Raw genomic sequence first — 17,792 nt, forward strand, 5'->3', positions numbered from 1 at the left:
ATCTAACGGTAACTTTGGGTGAATTTAGGAGAAATCTACAGACGATCTACAGAACTAAATGTGTATTTTGGATTTTTTTTCCCTTCCACTTGTCTGACAGAAGACTATTATGGATCACAAAATCTCAGAATTGATCAGTAAATGAAAAACAATGTGTTTGCCTGTATTTTCTCACATTAACATCTGTTTCACTGGGACTTTCAAAGTTTTGTTGAAGTCAAGGAAGTTAATAAATATTATGAAAAAACAATTGGTTTCTTTACGGTATGTTTATTTCCTTTTTGCATTTTGGGCAGCTTAATAATTGTAGTCTATATGTATTTTAACTGATTTTAAAATCTTAATTGATTTAATTATGTTGTTTATGCATTTAAGTGTCTGTGTTATAAATGAAGCTGATCTTGTATAATAAATGATAAAGTAAGAAATATAATAATGAAAACAATACATAATGTACATTTATATATTTCATATACACAATGCTTCATTTACAGTCCAAACTGAGTCCTTGCATGACGTTTTTCATTAATGCGTGGCATTAAATAAATTAATAAATTAAATGAAATGTAATTCCACGTTTAAAAGCAGAGCTCGGAGATGAAAGACACCGCCCAGCGTGGAGGGGCGGGGTCGTGATGCTGATCGTTTCTCTTTCTTTGAGGCAGGGATTCAGTAAAAGGAAATACTTCGAATTAAAAGGATTTTCCCATTCAAACCACAGCAGCATTCACATATATAGACAGTGTATAAATACTGCGTCCAATGGAGCGGACGGGCTCAGTCAAACGTCTCCGGGTTCAAGATGACAAGACTTGTCAGTCTGCAAATGGTAATTCTGCCTGTGGACCAGAGGAAGCGCACTTTACATCAGAGACACTGTTCATATTATAGCTTTGAGTGTTTACTAATATTTGAGTTTTTAAATGTTTACAGATCTCGCTGCTAATCTTCAACGACCAGCTTTCTTCTGCTGCTGCTGCCCGGAGGTCCTCCAGGTGCGTCGGCGTGGAACAGGTGAATAACACTGCGGGCAGGTTTCAGAGGAGATACTGGAGCAGACTGAAGTTTTTCCACAACACGCAGGACACGCGGACGTGCGCGCAGATGGCCGCGGAAATGCGCGGAGACCTGAGCAACCGCTCCCTGTCCCCGTGGAAGTACAGGTAAAGTGACAACATGCAGCTACGGGCACCGCGGAGGGACAAGTACTGTTATCATGATTGAGCAGTAATCACCATCGCAACAGAATAAGTAACAATACTGTAGTGGTGGAAGAAGTACTCAGACATTTACTTTAGTATGAGTGGGAATATTTCAGAGGTGGAAGAAGTACAGAGATCTTTTACTTATGTTAATAAAACAATATGGAAGTGTCAGAATACTCTGTTACAAGTACATTTACTCCAATAAGAAAAAAAACACATACAAGTACAACATTATTACTCTGTTAAAAGTAAAAGTTCTGAGATAATTTTTTTAAATTTAAGTAGGATTAACAATACTGCAGTGGTGAAATAAGTACTGGGGCCTTTTACTTTTGTTAAAGAAGCTGAACGACAGTGTGAATATACTGTTTTAAGTACATGTACTACATTTTAAAAAAGGACAAAAGTATTGTATAAATCAGCATCAGTTATGTTGGCATCGCTTTATGGCTCCTCCTCTCCGGCGCATCTAACGCGGATAAACACAAATGTTCCCGCGAGTAAACCGGAATAATATGTATTAAATATATTACTTGCGATAAATAAACAGATATTAAAGTGTACTCAAGTTTTGTCTTGCTCAGAATTCTGCTAAAATACAAAAAAAAAAAAAAAATTAAAGCATTTCTAATGTCTTTTATTGAAGACATTTAACACACAAAACATGAACACAAAAGGAACAGATTTTTTATTTATTTTTTTAAAAAAGAAAGAACGATTGTAACGGGTGTAGTAAGGGCCCAGGAGCAGTGCGACAAACACCGGGGATGATTTGAATCGAAGCTTTAACCTCTTCAGAACACACAACAGGTTGAATCTTCACAGGAATACAGCGACAGGCTCTCGTGGTCGGGGACAGAAGGCTGAGTGAATTACCGGGGCAGAGGCAAGGCGGGGTAGTCCAAGACAGGCAGGGTCGGTAACGGGGAATCAGTCCAAAGGGAAATGCTGGAGGGTCTTGAAATGCTGGGAGGTCTTGCATGGAAGCGGAGAACGATCTGGCTGTGAGTGAGTGAGTGAGTGAGTGTGTGTGTGTGTGTGTGTGTGTGAGTGAGTGTGTGTGTGTGTGTGTGTGTGTGAGACTGGGGTCTAAACAGTAGGTGCAGCAGAGAGAGCAGGTGAGAGTGATTGGGTTGATGAGGTGGGCGTGACTAACAGGTGCACTGAATGAGCTGATTAGGTGAGTGAGAGAAAGAGTGACGGGAGAGAAGGGGCGGAGCTGTGACAACGATAGTTACATTTTAAAGTGCAGCTTTACCGATACTCCATCAGTGCAATAACGCAGTCTTTGTTGACGTTGTGACGTTGATTAAGATACATGATAAATTGTGCAGCCCTGTCCTTTTAAATAGTCGTTCCCTGGGTTCAGCTCAGTGCTTCACAATCACATAAATGACAAATAGTAAACAATTCATAACAGAGAACAAATGCACACATAAATAAATCCGACTGTTGATGTCTGGTGTGTGTGTGTGTGTGTGATTGTCTCCTATCAGCCTAAACAGAGAAGACAACAGGATTCCTTACGAGATCCCCTTTGCCGAGTGTCTTTGTGGCGGCTGCGTCATCAACCAGCGTGAAGACATGCGCTACAACTCTGTGCCCGTGTTCGTTTCGCTGATGGTCATGAGGAAGACTCCGTGCCCGCGAGACCCAAACAAATTCGCTGTCGGCAAGGATTTGATCAAAGTCCCTGTGGGCTGCACTTGTGCTGTGCCCAAGTACATGGAATTATCAAAGAAACTAGCTACCTAGCAGAATAATCTGTTAAATTAATATGTTTCTATGTGATATATAAAGGTGTCATTAGTTACAGTTATTTATTACAGTTTTATGTTTTGTTTGTTTGTTGGGAATGTTAGGTACCCCTCAGATACCGACGCTAAGCTACAAACTATGACGCTCTAGCGTCACTTTTAAAACGTGTGAGGGACGCCGTCTAAATATAGGTTTCCTTACCTCCGGTTCTTCCGAGTGAAGTCGATGCAGAAGAGTCTTAAAGCTGCATTCTCTCTAGTGACCATCAGGGGGCGACTCCTCTGCTTGTATAGAAGTCTAGTCTAAAATGACTCTACTTCTCTCTTGATTTATTACCTCAGTAAACATTGTAAACATGAGTTTATGGTTTCAATCTCTAGTTTCAAGTCTTCTTCAATACAACATGATGTTCATTACACACACGTTACGTAAATCTTTAAACCACACTTTGATTAATTACTTTTAAAAAACACGGTAAAGCATCAAACTCCTCATGTAAGTTGCGTGCTGTTTTACATATGACGTAAACTCTTTGGGCTCAATGTGATTTGGGCTCATTGGATTTTCAAATCTTTTTTTTTTTTTTAATTATTTTTGAAAAAAGTATATATTTATTTTTATTTAATTTTTTTATTGTGATCACATGTAATGTAGATTTGATCACTGTGAAGTGGCCAGTGAATTAAGTTGCCTTTGTTTTAAACTGTGAATGTCGGCCTCTGCTGGATTAAAGGTGTGAAACACTTCTGGAGGTTCAAATGTGACCATTAATCTACTTGTTTAGATTTATTAGTTAATTGTTTTACACTTAAAGACATTTCGTGATGTATTGTTTTACCCTGAGGCATAAACTCAGTGGGGAATCGGCCAATTAGATGTTGAGTAATTAGATCCCTCTTCCCCGGGGCAGTGAAGTTGAAGTTATTTAGTCTTTTATAAATTGTGAAAGCACAAACAAGCCTCATAGAACACCTGCGCTGCTGCTCGTCTCGTCTGGAACATAAAATAAAAGGGTTTCTTTGTGTCATTTGTCTTGTTATGTCTTTTGTTTCTCCTCATTTGAATCACAGCCAGACAGTAAAAATATGTCACATAGATCATTTCACTAATACTCAAAGTTACATAAAGAGTTATAACTAATACATTTGGTGTTTGATTATTCTGTCTTCTGTCTATTATTTAGAGATAATCTACGATAATTCTGCCGCTTTGTGGGACGTAAACAAGAAAGTATTGCTATGGAGTCAGTAGCGGACTCAGCTGTGGGCTACAACTTGATCCTTTATTGATTTAGCCTCTATTTGTTAATATTTTGACAAATAGGCACCAAAATAACTATGCCGAATTGGCTATTAGCACTTCCAGTTTGCAATGTGCCCATAGATGCACATACAACTATCACCGTATTACTTTGATACTGAAGAAAACGTTAAAACGTGACGATTCTCAGGCAACTTCTGGAGTTCTAGACCGTCTGTTTCTATGAGTTCTAAGCGGACTTATGGACGTGTATTCACGGTGGACATTGGCGACAATGAAATTCTTGGAAAGTGTAAGTGAGAAAAAAAATATATATATACGTTTCTTATTAGTGTGATCAGATTTTACGGATTTATGACTCAGAGTAAGAGTGCATATTTTGACACTAGCCCAACGGGATGGTTAAGGTTTGGTACTCAGATTTTATGCTTGAATAGGAGTCGTAGGCTGCACAGTGCAGAAATACTGTGAAAAGTCCTGCAATCCAAATATACTGAAAGTGCCAAAAATAGAAATTCAGTATAATATTATGTGTCGTCCTACATCACTTTACGCCCCCCCAGTATCACCAAAGTGCAATAATAATAAATCATAATTTGTTATTTTGTATTGAATCTGCAAAGTAACTAAAGTCATCAACTAATGGGGTAAAAGTACAATATTTACTCTTGAGATGTAGTGGAGAGGAGGTACAAAGTACTTTCCACCACCGGCGTGTGTAAGTAAAATTAACACATCATTGCAAATAAACAATAAAAAAAAATATTTATTTGTAATATATTTATTCCACACACATTAGCAACTAAACGTACAAACCACTGTAAGGCTATCAATCTAGTTTATCACATTATTCCGTTGCAGTGTGAAAAATGTCCACTAGGTGTCTCTGCATGACAACAGGATGTAACAACATAATTAAACACATAATTAAACACCCAAACGGATGGTGTGTCAGATGACAAAGGTTTCTGTCTTCATCTTAGCAATGAAGTGCTTTATCTTTATATGTGTCCATCTGTCACGATGTGTCTCAAGTTTAAGACTTTAGACAAAAAAAAAGACATATAAAGTCCACCACTGAACCTTATCACAAAGAGTGATAAAAGTAGTAAAAACACCAAAAAGTAATGTAACCAGCAAAATTCTAGAATATGACACAATAAGCATTTATGGATGAGATGAGTTAATTTGTAACAGGAAGCAACCTGTGGAGGTTTTCACACACGATGGACGTGACGACAGTGCTTTTACATTGAAAATACACAAAAACAAATGGCAACACTTTATATTTAGGCTGCAACACACACGCTTAAAAATGCATAATGCACGAGTCGTGATGATTTAACCCATGAATTCAACCAATAGGTAATGATAAAATAAATATAAATTAATGTTAACGGCAGTTAAATAATAAATATGTCACCAGCTGGAATCGTAGAAAACTGAAATCCACACTCATGTATTCCAGAGCAGAACTAGTTCTCCTTGAAATATGAATCTGTTTTTTTTTTTTTGGTTATTTGGTTATCAAATGTCAGAGTATGCATACTGCTGCACAACTCAACCTTCAACTGAAACAACACCTAGATGTTATTGCCTTCCAACTTCCCCATTTGACATTGTAAGTTCTCTGGAAATGTGGCTTTGCATTTGCAAATGCGATGTTATCTTTTTGGTTATTTCTTTATATTGCCCCATGAAGCAGAAAATACTGTCAACAGCCATGCAAAATAAAATCTATTTCCTCCTTGTTTTATCTCCTTGCTTATAAGCTTGTACCAACCAGTTTAGAAAATGTAGTATAAATGAGTCTCTGAATGCTGTGTGAGCAAACCCCTCTGTAGAAAGCTTCAGAACATAAAGAGGAATGAAAGTGTAAAGTTTGGTGGATGTCAGCGCTACTGAAGTGAAGATTTCTGGATCAGAGTCTGAGAAAAAGGTCATTTAGAGAAAACGTCCTTTAAAGAGACGTTTAGTTAAATTACAGACATTTAGAAGACTCTACAGGTGAATAGGGTCAAACAATTATTAACTCATAGATATCACCATGAAACTTCACCACTTCATCACTCACATTAAGATGATTATTGTTTGTATTACAAGTTTCTTTAAATTATATGTTTAAATATGCAAATTAGGCATTATTTAATGGTAACATTTGGTGAATTTAGGGGAAATCTACAGACGTGAACAGACAAAGTAGACCAAAATTGACCAGTGCACAAACAAAAATGTTTTTGTAATGTCTCCCCTTAATGTGTACGCCCAGATTCAGACGTGTGAATAAATTGTGGCTGTACAACCTCAGAAACTCCCTCCTCCTCTCCCGTCTCCAGCAGCTGCGGCGCACTAACCACTCTGATAACATCGGGACGAAATATTTCCTCCAGTGCGGAGCGGCGATGCCCGTCTACTCTGAATGTTGTGACGTGTCTCAGCACGTCTCGTGTAGAAAAAAAACACAGGGGCATGTTTTCTGGCTAGAAAAAAACACCAGCTTGGGAATTCAAACAAAAAAAAACCAACCCTGATAAATGAATCCCGCAGTGTCTCTTGTTGTGGTTACAGTATTTGTATAAGGTGAAAATATGCCCATTAGTGATGGCGGCCCACACATAATTGAGGTTTTCCTCTTAGCACACAACTTCCATCCACCTTGGTCACTTATTAACTCGCTGTGATTATTCCTTCTTAATCTCTTGTTCCATAAACATCCTCTAAAACCTTTCTCCTTGAGATTTCCTCGTCCTTCATGCGTTCACCCTGCAGGTGAGGGCGGAGGTGGCGTCGCAGTAACCCAAGCTTCTCAACCCTTTTGTGGTCTGGCGTGTCCCATTTGTATGGATCTTGTTTCCCTGTCTTCATTCACGAGGGTGTAATGTTCTCCCACAAAACCCTGTCATCCTACTGAAACAGTCCCATGCTATGCGCTTGTATTTGCTCTGCTTCTGCTCATAAGTGCATGCTTGCACTCAAATGTACCTTTTGCTTGCACAGATTTCCTGAGCTTCGGCTTCGGCCCTTCTCTTCGCACGTAAGCTGCTTATTTGTGCTCGTGACAACGTCTGCTCTCAGATTTCACCTTTGCTCTTGTATTATACCCAACCAATACAATACAATGCCAGGTGTTGACCGCTGAAATGATACCTTGATTGAAACAACACACTCTTGAGAGAGGGGGGGGGGGAAATACAAAGCTCCAAAGAAATTGTAGTTGTTACCAAAATGTTCCCAACTCCAGAAAATGATCCGACCTCGGGGTGGAGAAACCAGCTTAGAAGTGCCACATGTTCACTCTTAAATCATGAGATTTGCCTTTGAGGAAAGCACATATTTCTTTAAAATACTGTCTTTGTTAGCTGCACTCCGTCGTTTGGTGACTAATGAATAATACATTGCAATTGTTGGCTGGATTTGGTTTCGAAATGCTGAGCAACAAGGTGAGATCCCTTTGTAATCTGATATTTTTTATTAAAGTCAGTAATCTCCCGCTCTACAGCTTGGTTGTATCCAGTCATAGGTGTGAGAGGACTACTCTATATGTCTGAATGGTCCTTCATGTTTTCGGGGTGTAAAAAGTCCTCTTTACAAATAGATGTTATTGCTCAGATGGATCTGTGTCTCTTTCAGATGTCAGTCTGGTTGAATCGTTGCACATTGTTTGTTCTCCATGTACAAAACTACATAACATCTATTTGTAAAGAGGACTTTCTACAGGTTAAAATCATGGCTACCTGAAACTTCAGTAACTAGTTACCAGTTCCTTTATAGACTAACGTGAAGTCATGTGATTGTGGTGGAGTTACTTTATAGACATTACATTACATTACATTACAGTCATTTAGCAGACGCTTTTATCCAAAGCGACTTACAATAAGTGCATTCAACATTGGTAATCAAAAGAACTACTAGTCACCAGAAGTCATAAGTACATCTCCTTTTCCAAACAAGCATCTAAGAGCATGAAGCAGAGCATAACTCAGAGCCAAAGTGCAGTGCAGAAACAAAGAAAAACAGTTAGTGCTATAAGTAATACGAATACAATAAGTGCAACAAGCTAGTATGAAAACAATAAGCGCTGAGTGGAAGGCTCAGGGTAGCACTTCCTGAAGAGGCGGGTTTTCAGCCTGCGCCGAAAGATGGGCAGCGACTCCGCTGTCCTGACGTCAGTGGGAAGTTCATTCCACCGCTGTGGGGCCAGGACAGAAAACAGCCGTGACCGGGTCGATCGGCCGCCGGGACCTCTGAGCGACGGGGCGACCAATCGCCCCGAGGCAGCAGAGCAAAGTGGTCGGGCGGGGGTGTAGGGCTTGACCGTGGCCTGGAGATAGGAAGGAGCTGTTCCTTTCACTGCCCTGTAGGCTAGCACCAGAGTCTTAAACTGGATGAGCTCTTACAGGGAGCCAGTGTAGAGAACAGAGAAAGGAAGTTGTGTGGGAGAACTTGGGGCGATTGAACACCAGGCGAGCTGCGGCTTTCTGGACAAGCTCCAGAGATCTGATGGCCGACGCCGGGGCTCCGGCGAGTAGAGAGTTGCAGTAGTCCAGGCGGGAGATGATGAGAGCCTGGATGAGCACCTGCGCCGTCTCGTCAGTCAGGAAGGGACGAATCCTCCTGATGTTGTAGAGCAGGAATCTGCAGGAGCGTGTAACGGATGAAATGTTTGCCGAGAATGACAGTTGGTCATCCAGGGTCACACCCAGGTTCCTCGCAGTCCGAGTTGGCGTCACCACGGTATCATCAATGGTGATGGACAGGTCCCGGTGCGGGCAACCCTTCCCCGGGAGGAACAGTAGCTCAGTTTTGTCTAGGTTGAGCTTGAGGTGGTGTGTCGTCATCCACTTCGAGATGTCAGCCAAACACGCAGCGATGCGCGTCTCCACTTGGGTGTCACCGGGGGGAAATGACAAGACCAGCTGGGTGTCATCGGCATAACAATGGTAGGAGAAGTCATGTGAGGGAATAACAGAACCCAGAGATGTTGTGTGGACTAATGTGAAGTCACGTGACCGTGGTGGAGTTCCTTTATAGACTAATGTGAAGTCACGTGACCGTGGTGGAGTTCCTTTATAGACTAACATGAAGTCATGTGACCGTGGTGGAGTTCCTATATAGACTAACGTTAGCTTTTTACTTCTGATGATTGTGTTCACGCTTCAAAAATCATATAAGTGGTGTTCATGTTGGCTCTTTGTCGACAAAACCAGTGCGATGCCAACTTCTGAGGTTTGGCCTACAAAGATACGCCATGCATGCAGCGCTGTAATTGGTAATTTAGTGCAATTCAGTTTGTTCAGTTTGTGTTAAGCTAATGTTAGCACTTATTGGCCTAGCAACAACAAAAATTAAAAAAAGATACAGCGTGTCTTTTTTAATTAAAAAAACAAAAGGCAGTGCGGTACTCCTCGTGTTTTCCCTCCTGCAAAATCTCCAAAATTTTGACCTATAGCTTATCAAATAAATGCGAAATGATCTCTTTATTCTGACTTAGTATCATTATTTGAGACATTGAGTCATTATTTAAAGATACTGATTCAAAATATAGAGACAGTTTCTCATTATTTAAAGATGTTATTTATTATTTAAAGATATTAAGTGATTATTTGAGATATTAAGTCTCATAAAAACATCAATATAACATCTGATTACACATTTCTTTAATCGTAGTTTATATAAATATGAATCAATAATCAATATATTAAGTCTTTCTTTAGCCGTCGTTATTTTTGCAGATCAGCAGTACTGACCCAGTCTCTTGAAGTCTCTCCAAACCCTCATACGATCAGCGTCTGGATGCGTAATCGTGGCTATTAGCTGAGAGTAAGCACAGCGACTGTATATTCTTGGAAACACCTGAAAATAATTTCGGTCTGGGGGGTCGGTGGGAGGGATGCCCAAGTGGCTCATACACAACCCCAAATACACGTCTTCAATGTAAACAGCTTTAACATGTCTGGATGCCTCCACAAGCTTTTTAGGGAGGTCAAGAGATAAAACGTAGCCCAGGCCCAAAGCGTAACGAGGGTAATATGGCGAAGGGTAAATCTCCACAGGGACGAACCACTTAGATCTCTGGTCCCTCAGGACCATGGCCCCTGTCTCCACAAGTCCCGTCATGTAGTTTGTCTTCGGAGCGTTCGCCAACATGTCGATGAGCTTGGGCACGTTCAGAAACGTGTCCGAGTCGATCTTCATGGCGTACGAGGCGCCGGAGCAGTGCAAGTCCAGCCACTCCAGCATCACCATGGTCTTGATGGTGAGGTTCTTGTAGCAGTCCAGGAAGTCGCTCTGGATCAGGTCGTGGTGCTCGCGGCTCTCCTGCAGCAGCTTCTCCTGGAGCTGCGGCGCCCCCTCTCCGCTGTGCAGCCCCAGCAGGAAGAACAGCGTCACCTCTTTGTCCAGCGTCGCGTCCTTACCGCCCCAGGTGCTGCGGATGACGTCGCGATGGGCCCTGTTGTTGGGCGCCACGGGAACCACCAGAACCAGGAAAGACTTCTGCTGCTCACACGTCTTTGGCTCATTTATAATGAAGTGGTACTCAGAGGGGTATTCCACCAGGTAGGGGCCCGGAGATTTATAAGGCCTCGGTGGCTCAGCTCTGCTTGGAGTCAACACAGAAACGTTTGCGACAGTGTCGTCTGTCGCCTTCGAGGAGGTCTCAGTTTGATGAAGTGGAACAGGGCTGATCTTTATTACAAACCCACTTGGTTCAGATCCAGGTGTGGCGGCGCTGGAACCACTTGAGTTGGGAGAGATGACATTTTGCCTCTGACTATCAGATGCATTCCACCATTTTGTTGAGTCCCAGTCGGGCATCATATCCTTGATGTTTGTGTTGTAGACAAAGAAAACCACCATCAACACCAGGAAGAGGAAGGCGCACTGGCAGCGCGAGGAACTACACCGTCTCTTGCTTTCCGGCGGTTTCCCAGCATTCACCGTCCACTGGCTGAGAGCAGAGAGGAGACAGTGAGACAAGGCGGAGAGGAAAAGTAGTACATTTACTCGAGTACACATATTTTATTGTACTTTTTCTGCCACCACATTTAAGGATTCAAGGATCATTTAGTGTCATTATGCAACACAGGGATGCTAAATGAAATTCAGTTTCAAACACATGGCAAAACAAAAACAGTGGTACATTCCTGTTGTGCATTTCTTTGAATTTGCATCTGTAATGAATGTAAACAGCAGAAACAAAAGCGTTTCTCAGGGCAGATAATATGGCCGACATCTTCACGTTAAAAATTCAACATGAGGAAAACATTGTCCATGCAGACGTGGGCTCAACAGTCAGCGACCTCCCGCTGCTTTCATCCATCTTATTTTTCTGCGACCGGACATCAGACAGCCAGCAGCATGCTGGGTAGTGGAGTAGCCTCGGGTCCTAACCGGGTTAGCTTAGCTTCCTTCTCGGCTCTCCTCCCTCTCCTCCCTCTCCTCCCTCTCCTCCCTCTCCTCTGTGGGGCAGTTTGGTGGTGTTTGGTGTTTTGGTGGCAGTTTGGTGGTGTTTGGGCGGTGATGTTCTCAAAGTTCGCTGCACATAATCCCCACGCTTCCTCTTCAGATGTTGTACTTCTACTTTTACTTCGATAAAAGATCTGAGTACTTCTTCTAACACTGCAGTATTTCCACTTTAACTCAAGTAAAAGATATAAGTATGTCTTCTAACACTGCAGTATTGCTACTTTTACTTAAGTAAACGATACTTCCAACACTGCAGTATTGCTACTTTTACTTTGATAAAAGGTCTGAGTACTTCTTCCCACACTGTAGTATTGTTATTTTTACTTTAGTAAAAGGTCTGAGTACTTCTTCCACCACTGCAGTATTAAGATAAGAAAGAACTTTATTAATCCTGAAGGAGTTTCATTAAAGTTACAACAGAAGAATAACATAAAAAACATTACAATAAAAATATAAACGATAACTAAACAATTATTAAGCGTAAAAGAAATAATACTGACACCATTGGAAAATACAACACAATAGCAATAAGAGTGAGGTAATTGAATAAAGTAAGAAAACTATAATAGAAAAAATAAAATACACCAAAAGAGTACAAATGTAAAGTGTATAAGAAGTGATACTAAAACAAGTGCCGAATGGAAAGAGATTGTGTATATATATCATATATTACTACTGTTTCTTAAGCAAAAGGTCTGAATACTTCCACCATGCAGTATTGCTATTTCTACTTACGTAAACTGTCTGAGTACTGGGAGTAAATTAACAGTAGTACTTGTAAAAGTCTCTCTTTTTTACTGCGACGCAGGTTCTTATGAGCCGTTTTACAGATGAAATGTTCTAGTTCTCATACAGACTGAAGGTCTTGTTCATAAATTACCCCCATCAGGGTTTTTCTAAGGAACCGCAGCGCCGTCCTTCCTCTTATCTGTGCCCCCGTCACACAGAAAACAGCTTAATGAATACAGGTGATACATTTTAAAAGGCTCACATACCTTTGCCCTCCCGTAGCAGAGCCACTCTCCGGCATGTTGACACTCCCCAGACGTTGATTGTCGTCCTTTTTTTTAAAAATGCATTTCATTATATTAGAAATGGGGAGCAGAAAAAAAAATGTGACACTGAAAAATTCATGACACGACTTGGAGGCATTCAGTTGCAGTTGAAGTGAGACTCACACCTGCTACCTGTGAGGACAAACTGCAAAAGAAACACAAAAAAAAAAATCATATCTCCAAGCGGTTGATCCCAAATCCGTGTTACATCTCTGTAACAGACTGTGCGTCCTGCTGCTGTCAGCCAGCTCCAGGGCTGCTGAAGTAACCATGGCACTGTGGCTCCTTTTACCTGTAACCACACCTACGTTTGCTCCACCCCTCGGTTTTTTCCTATGTTGTTTTTTCCCTCAAAGCTGACGTAAAGCCGGGAATGCTTTAAAGGCTTTAAGAAACGGCTCCCCTGAGCTAACACCTGTGTGTGTGTGTGTGTGTGTGTGTGTGTGTGTGTTGAAAGAGGGGTCTGGGGTATGTGGTTGTACTGATTCAGCAGCAGGTTGTTTGTGTACCAAGGTGTGTTTCCAGATCCGTTATTTTTTGACAGGGTTGTAGAATTGTTCCTGTGTATCCGTCATAAGTAGTGAAGAGGAGGGATTAAATGAGTAAAACCAGTTTTGGAATGCAAGTACATATCCTCAAGTACAAATTTAAATACACTTGTATTTTACTTGTGTCTCCATTTTGTGCAACTTCTCCTCCATTACTTCTCAGAGGTAAATATTGTACTTTTTACTACATTACATACGTTTCTACGGTTTTTCATCCCCTTCCTGTCCAGGTAAAACCACGTATCTCCAGATGTGTTGATGTTGAGTGTTTGTGATAAAATGAAGTGTTTCCTGAATGTATTGAAAAAAATCCTCCTACTTCTTTGTGTTGTTTTTTTGAGGGGTGTCACATGTTGCGTCTAAAAACAACAGCCGTGCCGCTTTCATCCTTTTTATCCGAGGTACTTGAGGCTGCCTGCCGTTACCGAGTAAGTAAGTATAAGTACAATTTATTTTATATCGCGCTTTTCACAGATAAAATGCTTAACAGGAGAAAACATAAATAACACAATGTGACCGTACAAGGGCCAATCATTTACAATAAACAGTAAAATACACAATAAAAGCATCGATTAAAAGTAGACCTGGAGCATGAATTTGACCCAGTCTAAACAGGTGTGTCTTAAGGTGATTTTTAAACAAATCCACAGAAGGCAGAGCATTTCATAGCTTTGCTGCTACTGCCTCAAAAGCTCGGTCACCACGGGTCTTAACACAGAAAGTTTGACCAACTTTGACCTGAGAGTGGAAGAGAGGAAGCAACCGACACCTGCGCAATATGACGGGGATGATGCAGTAATTTGACTAGCTGACTACACTAAACAAAGTCAGATCAAAGATTAACGGATTCGCAGTACCGTAAATCCCTCCCAGTAGCTTTACTGCTCCACTTTTTTAATCTTTCGTTTGGCCGTTCAACTGGATGTTGTGATGCCGTTGGCCAGAAAAGAAGTCCAAGGTACAGATCGTAAAAGTCTGCCTAGTCCTGCACTAAAATGATTAACGTCTCTATTCATTTACTCTTCGCTGATATTTACTGATGAAAGAAGCGATATCATCCGGTTATTGGTTGTTTCTCGTCACATTACTGCGCTGAAGGGCTCCAAAAAGGGGAACTATTGGGCAAAGCCCTGAAAAATAGGTGCTTGGGAGCGTTGTTGCTTTTTCTTTGGAGCTCACCTTGAGAGAAATAAGGGATTTCAGGGCGCCAACAAAAAAAAAAGGAGACATGTGAAACGGCCCCTAATCCGTAGAAACAGGGATTTACGAACTTTACCATGTTCTTTGTGAACGGTGGCCGTGTGCAGTGACTTCCTACACACGGGACGGTATGGAGAGCTGTGGTCAATTGATGGCAACTATGCAAACATCATCCTCTAATAAAGACCACGAGCGTGGCTGAAAACGGTTTTAATCCATTTAACTACCTCTCTTGAACACAATTTACGACACAAAATTTGCAAAAACACTCGCTTTTATTGTGAAAGGTAGGAAGGAGTGGCTCTGGTGTGTGCTGCCTTTGTCATGGTTGAAAGGAGTAATTAAATGAAACGTCTTGGTTTCGGACTACAGAGCCTTAGAGCCATAGACTGCATATGAGAAGTGGACATAGTCGCCGTGACGTCACCCACTGGTTTGTGGACTGATTTGAGGCCTCGAGTTTGACATTTTAGCAGTCGTCATCTTGCTTTTTTGCAACCAGAAGTGACACAAGAGGATGGAGCTAAGTACAACCAAACACTGAATAAGACATTTTTAGGTGACCGGAAAATGTTGTTGTTGTGGCGACCATGTAGCGTCATTAAAGCACACCCTGCTTTATGGTCTGTTTGACTCTAAATGGACCATAATGTACTAAATGAACATCATGCTGTATTGAAGAAGATGAGAAACTAGAGATTGAGACCATAAATTCATGTTTACAATGTTTACTGAGGGAATAAATCAAGAGAGAAGTAGAGTCAGCAGAACCTGTTTTGTATAAAGTGTTTGCAAACCAAATGTTATTGCACTATTGTTCATACTTTTAAAATAAAAGTGCTCAACTTTGGTATTCATTATTGAATTTTACGCATAACAATGCGATTAATCGCGATTCAAAAATTGTAATCGTTGCCCAGCACTAATATTTAGTCATAACAATTGATTTCTATGTGAGGCGCAACCTGTTTTAAACTTTAGTTTAAAAAGCTGAAAAACCCACATGGATTCAGATCTGGTTAAATGCTGATGAAGCTCGACTCTTCAGCTGCTGAGGAAAACACTGTTGTGAAGATGAATTTAATATCAGACTTTTTGCTGCCGCCTTGGAGAAAAAAAAAGAAACCCCGTTCTGCACATTGTGATTGGTTGATGCCTTAATTCAAAGTGCGAAATCTTAGAAAAAAAAGTGTGTCTTCAACAATGAAACTGTTTGTCCACGTTATTAAAAAGACAAACGGGTCACCACGATGGGTGTGTCAACACTGCTTTCTGCCCGACACAATGAAGAACCCGTTTGAGATCGGTGAAGGCTCCAGAGCTAACAGAGCGTTTGTGTAACTGGATTATCCATGTCCTGTTTAGATTGGTATCTTGTCTTTATAGCCAGAACTAGCTCAGCACAGGTACGAAACCACCCGCATCTTAAAGAGCAAAAACAATAGCCTCAGTGGCAGAAGTGGTATTTCTTGAGTTGTCGGTGGCTGTTTGTTCCTCTTGTCCATAGTGGTTGTAAAGTAATATGTCACAGCCCGGCTCAGAGACGGCAACAAACCAGGGAGACAAACGAGCTGGCTGCTGAGAAAAGCATTTTTATTTTCACACAATCATAAAATGAACAACACAAGCAGGAGGTATCAGTTGTCAGTCCTGAGGTGCATGTGTGTGCATGTGTGTGTGTGTGAGAGTGAATAGCTGTAACAGAAATATTTAACCAAAAGAACAGTTTAATGCCGATGGCAGAAAGGATCTCCTCTCCCAGAGAGAGACAGCCAAATGAAGAAGGCCTTTAACGGGGAGAGCCACACCGGCACAGGTGAGGCTCATCCAGCTGATGACCCTCCAATCAGCACCTGCAAGGCAAGGCAAGTTTATTTGTATAGCACATTTCAACAACAAGGCAATTCATTCGGGTCAGGATGGTTCATAAGGTAGCAGCAGATCAGAGATGTATTTTGGCCCTAAACCGTTCAGTGCTTTATAAACCAACAGCAGGAATTTAAAGTCAATTCTTTGTTGTACAGGAAGCCAGTGCAAAGACCTCAGACCTGGAGTGATGTGATCCACTTTCTTGGTCTTAGTGAGGACTCGAGCTGCAGCGTTCTGAATCGGCTGCAGCTTTCTGATTGACGTTTTGCAGAGACCTGTGAACACACCGTTACAGTAGTCCAGTCTACTTTAGATAAATGCATGGACAAGTTTTTCCAAATCCTGTTGAGACACAAGTCCTCTAATCCTTGATATGTTCTTCAGGTGATCGTAACAAAAGACACAGGGGACACCTGGTGTATGGGAGGAGGAGGAGGATCGTCACTAATGGGAGACCGAGGTAAATATTTGCTTCTGCAATCTGAATAAAAACAAATCGGGTGTTCCACTGTTTTTAGTTTAGTTCTAGTTCCATTGTGTGGTGGGTTATCTTGCTGAGCAAAAAGTGGGAAAGTGGAGGACTTGATGATGTCCTCTTAACGTGTGTAGTTCAGATCATCTTCAGATGAAGTTAAGAAGTCATTATTGTACTATAGGGACTAATTCCAATGTTTTTTTTTACTCCCTTCAATAACGACATTCCAGGCTATTTAACTTCTGGGTGAGGTTCCTGTTTGATTAGGTTTTCGGTTCACACGTGATGCTATGATGTCTTGCGAGCGGTAAAAACCGTGTGAGCTGTCTGCACCTGTGCCCCATATACAAATTAGCTGCCACACTGCCACCAGCTTGAGGTAAACTCCCAATACAAACAGACGTCATACACAGACATAACTAATGGCTCCTACGACATCTTTCGTCCCTGAAGACTCGCAGTGAAGTCACTTTCAGAGGGCCTGTATGGACGACGGGAACAATCAGACGCCAATAATCAACACGGCTATATGTGAGCAATGTAAATCTATCCTGTAAGGAAGTGCTTTCATTGTTTTTCTTATGTTGGGGGCCGACATCCACGACAAAACATGTCTGAGTGGTTGAAAATAGAGTGTTAAGACCAGAGAGCTGGGTTAGCTTAGCTTCCATCTCGCAGCAGCAGGACAGAGAACAGGACGCTGGTGGGACGAGAGGAGGTGGACTCATGGTGCTCAAACGCACTCAAAGTGGTTTTCCGCATGTTGAATTGTGAATGTGACTATGTCGGCCATATTATCTGTCCAGAGAATTGCTGTGGTTTACATTCCTTATGATGCAAATTCAAAGAAATGCACAACAGGAATATACTACTGTTTTTGTTTTGTTTGTCATGTGTTGAATTTAGTTGTGCGTTCTTGTGTTGCATAATGACAATGAATGATCCTTGATGAACA

At 41.3% G+C, this 17,792-nt stretch overlaps 2 protein-coding genes across 2 annotated transcripts; one reads left to right on the plus strand and one right to left on the minus strand.

The window, feature by feature from the left end:
• The first annotated feature begins 571 nt into the window (after window positions 1-571).
• On the plus strand, window positions 572-3,428 carry LOC137882191 (interleukin-17C-like). The gene is made up of 3 exons (XM_068724354.1): window positions 572-829; window positions 934-1,163; window positions 2,702-3,428. Exons 1-3 carry the CDS (start codon window positions 803-805, stop codon window positions 2,958-2,960), a joined length of 516 nt encoding a protein of 171 aa, XP_068580455.1. The 5' UTR covers window positions 572-802; the 3' UTR covers window positions 2,961-3,428.
• A 6,528-nt stretch (window positions 3,429-9,956) lies between these two features.
• On the minus strand, window positions 9,957-12,988 carry LOC137882214 (beta-1,3-galactosyltransferase 2-like). The gene is made up of 2 exons (XM_068724397.1): window positions 12,686-12,988; window positions 9,957-11,172 (listed from the first exon to the last, which is right to left on the minus strand). The coding sequence occupies exons 1-2, from the start codon at window positions 12,772-12,774 to the stop codon at window positions 9,957-9,959; spliced, it is 1,305 nt and encodes a 434-aa protein (XP_068580498.1). The 5' UTR covers window positions 12,775-12,988.
• Between the last annotated feature and the right edge of the window lie 4,804 nt (window positions 12,989-17,792).

This window comes from Cebidichthys violaceus, unplaced genomic scaffold (assembly GCF_023349555.1).
Source record: "Cebidichthys violaceus isolate CVI_PGR_0920_01 unplaced genomic scaffold, fCebVio1.0.p SCAF_30, whole genome shotgun sequence".
Taxonomy (NCBI): Eukaryota; Metazoa; Chordata; class Actinopteri; order Perciformes; family Stichaeidae; genus Cebidichthys; species Cebidichthys violaceus.